The sequence below is a fragment of the Rhodnius prolixus genome, unplaced genomic scaffold (genome assembly GCF_049639745.1).
Source record: "Rhodnius prolixus isolate KJV_2025 unplaced genomic scaffold, Rpr scaffold_9, whole genome shotgun sequence".
Classification (NCBI taxonomy): domain Eukaryota; kingdom Metazoa; phylum Arthropoda; class Insecta; order Hemiptera; family Reduviidae; genus Rhodnius; species Rhodnius prolixus.
The window spans coordinates 10,722,421-10,728,557 of NW_027411604.1; the positions used below are offsets into that span (position 1 = coordinate 10,722,421).

At 36.4% G+C, this 6,137-nt stretch overlaps 1 protein-coding gene across 1 annotated transcript in view; it reads left to right on the forward strand.

Moving 5' to 3' along the window:
* LOC141454322 (dynein axonemal intermediate chain 4-like) overlaps positions 1-5,908 on the forward strand; it is a 45,894-nt gene extending 39,986 nt beyond the window's left edge. Inside the window, exons 10-11 of the mRNA XM_074128431.1 lie at positions 4,174-4,251; positions 4,345-5,908. Coding sequence (XP_073984532.1) covers positions 4,174-4,251; positions 4,345-4,473 — 207 coding nt within the window. The 3' untranslated portion in view covers positions 4,474-5,908. The remainder of the gene's footprint in view (positions 1-4,173; positions 4,252-4,344) is intronic.
* The last annotated feature ends 229 nt before the right edge of the window (positions 5,909-6,137 follow it).

A 6,137-nucleotide genomic window follows, 5' to 3' on the forward strand; every position in this document is an offset into this window, starting at 1 on the left:
TGGTCTATTAGTGTAATACTCTGTGTGAATAAAGATGTAAATAAAATAAAAAATGATAACCTCTGAAATTGTAAAATTCTGTTTAAATTAGTATTTTTGTGTAAGTTAATATTTTTAAACTATTTTATCAAGACTATATACCTAAATTTAAATAATTTTGAATTAAAAAAAGAAAAAAAAAGTACATTTATGTTGAAGATTATTTGATTTGAACTAATAACAGATAAATTTTATTTTTAATGATTAGCAACTCCAATTACCCTTAGGGGAGCCACAGCGTAAGCTGAGTTAAATATTTAAATGTATTGTTTAAATGATTTAATAAATGGCTTTTCATTTCATTTCATTTCATTTCATTTCACTCAGAAGTTATTAAAGGCAGACAACTAACCGCGCTACATCTTTTTTAAGGACTGATTAACTTTTATTGGATATTATGTTCTCTGTTAATCTTCTTCAAGGCAGTTTTTAGAAAGAGATAGGGTTAATCTTTCCTCTAAAGCGTCTTTTAAGCATAATGTATAAAGGCCTCATTGCCTTTATAATATTAATAAGAATACGGGTGGCTGTTGGTCTAGTGGACAAGAGCGTGGTTTTATAAGTGGAAGATCCTCAGTTCGAATCCCGCGTATGGCTACTTTTTATTTGTTAGGAAAAAATTGTTTATAGAATTTATGAGCTTCCGCCCTCGTCCATGACACCTAATTGGTAGCTGGACGTAAAGCCCCGCCTGACAAAAATAGGCTATTAGATTAGATTAGATTAAACTAGGGCGGTCTCAAGGCCTACGCCACTGCGACTCCTTTGGATCTATTGTGGCTCCTCTCACTCTAAAGCTCACCCTCCAGACCTGTCCTTTTAATCAGACTCTTAATGCTGGAGAGCGGCTCTTCTTGGGTAAAGCTCACAGGCCTTGGTTTTTCCTCTCCGAGAAGTAACATCCTTAGCCACACGAGCCCCTCACACTGACACAACACGTGCACTGCCGTTTCCTCCTCTTCCTAACAGAACCTACAGAGGCTATCATCTGCCAGGCCCATGCGATGCATGTGTTTTCTGAGCCTGCAGTGGCCAGTTAGTAGGCCTACAATCATCCTTATAGCCCCACGGCCTTGAAGGATTAATTCTGCAGTCAGCCTCGGTGAATAGCCTTTAATGAACTACTTCGCCTGCCTCTGCCCCGTGGTGGCAGAGCCATAAATAGGCGATTACTTTACTTTAACATTTTTCAAACTATTATTAACATTATGTCAAATATAAAACTGTACCTCAAACTCTTTTAAGGAAGGAAAGTGAACAATTTCCGGTTTGAATTTTTTTTACTCGAAAATTTAGCAAATCATTTATTCTTACTTTATAATATATAACAAGAAGGCCGTTGTTCATAATGCTGAAATTGTATTTGAGAATCCTACCTCACCACTTACTCTCGGAAGTGCCCTAGATCGATTTTTCATTGAGAATTTTTGTAAATAAACGTAACTAAGATGAATGCAATGTATATACGAAGATAAATGAAAATTGTTCATATTATTTTTGAGAAAAAATCACAAAAAAGTATTTAAACAAATATATTCAACAATTTAAACTCAGAAATTTAACAACTTATTCAACTCGCCTTCATAATACAGTATGTAAAAACTGTACCAAACATTTTACAGAAATGGTACTTTGAGGGAAAACCTTTATTAAGGGTTAATTAAGAGCCCTTAATTGATTTTAACCGGAGAAACGTTTTGGATAAAAGTAGCAGAACCACCATGAATTAGACACGTTTTCAAGAAAATCAGACTCGGGTAAGGAACTCGAAAATTATCAGGATCAGTGAGGAGAATCAGGCTTGCACAGCTAATGAAGGTCCATTTGAGGTGATCACTGCCTTCTTAAAGCTGTCGCTACCTCATTGCTCCTCCACACTCTATTGGCCTGAGTAATCATTCTCAGAGAAAGTGGTACTGGCTCTGTTAGCCTACTCCTTGTTTGGAGCAGTTGTCCGGGGGGCACCTCGTGGAGGTAGAGCTCAGATTTTTGCCCCCCAAAAAACCTATCCCTGCCTTTACAATTAAATTCTTGCTGGTCATAAACCTCTATAAAGCAGGCGTATTAGCAAATCTCAGTAACAATAAAGATGCATTACCTGCGAAGAACAGAGGAGGAGGAGGAGGGAAAGAAGACCAGCAAAGCTCGCGTTAAGGATTTAATGGGCACATGGCAGGGATAGCGGAAAGCAGGTCGTTTATTCGTATAAATCGCGGTTGGGTGATAGGGATTGGCGCGAAAATGGACCCAATCAAGCAATGGTTACTACATCGCGGGCAAAAAACAAATCCTTACAAGAATCCAACGAAATAAGATGAAAATGAAAAAAAAAAAAATCAGCAAACAGACCAAACAACCATAACAGAAGAAATAACAACAAAATCGAATAACAACACTAACCACAGAAATTGAAAACAATCCTGCAAACCAATACAACCCTGAAATGTTAAAAATTAAATCACATCAAAGACATAATAAATATTATTAAACATACAGAAATGGAGTAACCTGGTCTGCTCAACTTGGTCTTGAAGTTCCGAAGAAGGATATTAATAGTGGCCATATTAATATTTAAATAATTATAATTCCGTTTATTTTTCTAAAATGACTAGTGTCATTTTTTTTCATGCAAGCAAAATAATTGGGATTATAATTATTCTAGATAGAGTTATTATTAGATCTGTGGCAGGAGTAGTGTGCCAATCCGAAGAGTGGCAGAAGTAGAGTGCCAATCCGAAGATTGGCACAAATAGAGTGCTATTCCGAAGAGTGGCACTCAAGGTTCCGACATTAATATGGTCCACCAAATTAATTCCTCGCCCTACCTGATTTTTGCTGTCGGCTGGGATATGTACCAATCACTTGCAGTACATATCCATCGATGTCTTCTTCGCCTCGTCAACACTGGACACTGGACACAGTTTAAAAGATTGAAACGGAAAAAGTGACTGTAACGCTACATTACTAACTAGAGACGGAATTTTGAAAATACCCGGAGCAACTTTTCTTTTCTATTTTTTTCGCACTGTTTAAAGGAAATCACTGCCATCTTAATAAAGGATAATAAAATCACTGCCGACAACAAGCACTACCGGGGATTTTAACACTCCCGCACTTCCCGGGGGATTTGAACATTCCCGCACTTCCTGGGGATCTGAACACTCCCGCACTTCCTGGGGTTTGAACACTCCCGCACTTCCTGGGGATTTGAACACTACCGCACTTCCTGGGGTTTGAACATTCCCGCACTTCCGGGAGTTTGAACATTCCCGCACTTCCTGGGGTTTGAACGCTTCCGCACTTCCTGAAAAAAATAAGAATAGAATTAATTATATAAGTATAATAAATAGATACTGCGCTTAGATACTAGTTTCTGTTTGCATTAAACTTTTATTACACAAGATTTGAATAATTAAATTTTCTAGATTGCATTTGTGGCATCGTACTACAAAAATGGACGTTTTCTTTTTTTGGAATGAGTTAAGAAGATAGAAAATAATGCTAAACCTTCATGTAATAGTTCATTGCAAAAGCAACATAAAAAAGGCAACATATTTGTCGAAATGCTGATAAAAATAAAAATTAAATTCTTACTATATATTATATTTATGGAATAACATATAAAAACTATTAATTTTCAGTGTAGTTTGAGTTAGGATATCCTATAGCATTACTCCCTTTTTATAATGTAGTGGTGCCCAATCTTTTTTTTTGTCGGGTTTATGCAGGACTACATTATATTAACGCACTTAACCGCACTGAAGGAGACAGTGAATTTTTCAAATCGTTGGCGATAAATAAAGTGTTTGATATATAATGGCCGATTTCTCGCTACCTTAAGTCAAGGAAACCAATTGCTAATACGCAAGAAAGAAGGACACCACAATGTTGTATCTTTCTTTTGTGAGTTAAAGTGGAGCCCCAAGATTCTTGGAGAAATTACCCAAAATGTAGAAAAACCAGAAAGCAGCTATTTCTAGTTTAGATATATGTATAGTTGTAAGAATTCTTTACAAATCTTTCATTGCGTTCTTGTATCAGTCGAACAATCCAGAAGAAGGTAAATATAATTAATGACAAGAAAACTTAGTACCTTAATTAGGTACCAATTACGATCACCATTATCTGTTGCAGAATGTAGCAGCTGGTACAGAGGATGGTAATATTTTGGTTTACAAATTGAATGATCTACCGCACCCACCTTGTAGACAGGTTTGTATTAAATTTACATCCAACAACCGTCAATTAAAAAAACAATTTAAAATAAAAAAAAAATCTTTCTGACCTATAAAATTTAATTAACAGGTTGAAGTCCTCAAAAAATCATTAAAACACTACGCCTACTATGATAAAGATGTTGTGAAAAAGATCAATGCAATACTCAAAACTGAAGGGCCTGATCAAAAAGAAGATCAAGAAATTAGAAAAGAATAAAACAATTTTCCGACATTTTAAATGTTATTTTCAGTTCAGAAAGAAGGAAGTCTTTTGATTTTTTGTATTCATTTTTATTTTTATAAAAAACATCTCGACGCTGGAGTTCCACAGGGCAGCATTCTGGGTCCCTATTCTCTACTCCATTTACACTTCAGACATACCAACTGATCCTAACACCACCACTTCTCAAATACGCAGACGACACCGCCTTACTGTGCACTAATCATGATCCTGTAATAGCTCACAAAAATCTGCAATCTCATCTCTCCTCATTAGAACAAGGGGTTCAAGAGATGGGCTATTACACTTAATGAAAACAAGTCTTAAAATATACCTTCACTCTTCGGCGCATTACTTTTCCTCCAGTCATCTATAACCTAACACCTCTACCTGTAGTGATCGTTGCCCGCTACCTTGGGCTTTACTTAGACCGAAGACTTTCTTCGAACTCCCTACACTAGACTAAAAAGAACAGAACTGAACAGACGCTATCGGCCTCTTAAAAGACTCTTAGACGATAGATCAAAATTCTCTCTGGACAACAAAAGACTGATTTATATTTCTATTTTGAAACCCATCTGGGCGTATGGAATAGAGCTGTGGGGTTCAACCAAACGCACAAATCTCCAAAGGATTCAATCTCTACAATCTAAAATACTTCGAACTATTGTACACGCTCCTTTTTATGTCTCCAACCTGGACTATCTTTCTTCTAGAACTCTTCCTGACAACCCGACAAGACGCCTTAAAAGAGACAGTGGCCTCGTGATCTCCTCTCCAGTGAAGAGAGTGACTAACCATCTAATATTTGGGAGTGTTACCCCTGGGTAACTTCTCCTCTCGTGTACTTCTGTTATTCAATGTTACTCTGTTCTCACTGATACTTTTAGCGCTAACGCGCAGATTGTAGCATAAATAAATGCAAAAAAAAAATATATAAATATATAAAAATGATTTTGCAGATTAATATAGTAAAAAAAAATTAATAATAATTTTTAAGACAGTGAAAATGATTCTTCTAATGAGTTCTCCAGTTTTAACAGGAAGTGAAATTGAATATCTCCAGGCTGTATGCAGCAGGATAATTAAATTAAGCGGAAAGACAGCAACCTGGATATGCAGCCTAAATATCTGACGTAATTGGAGTAGTCAGGCCGCCCACACTACCAGCAGCAGCTGACACAACCCCCAGTTATTACTATAGTTCCGGGCTAAATTGAATTTCGCTGCTGGCTGGCTCTTCCTCTCTTCACCATTCGATAATGAACATGGAATTTGAATTTTCTATCATCATATTTAACATACTACAAATAGATTGGAGTTTGGACAATTATCTTGTTTTTCTTTTTACCCGTCTCTTTTATGAGTAGTGGGGAGTGCGAGCGGAAGTTTTGCAATCGTGGTAACTTTACAAAAATAATTTTTGAAAAATCAGCAAAGGAAAAGTAAAGTTGAAAATCTCTACACCAAACTGACTAAATAAAAGTCCGAAACCAGTTCAGGGATGCAAATAACATGCTGCGAAGGGGCAAAAAAGCGAAGATTCTTAAAAAAATAATTTAATGTCTTCTGAATCCGTTAAAATGAGTCTCAATCTTAACGAATCAAATATACAGGGTGATCATTTTAAGACGGTTCAAATGCATTTCATGCTTAAACGG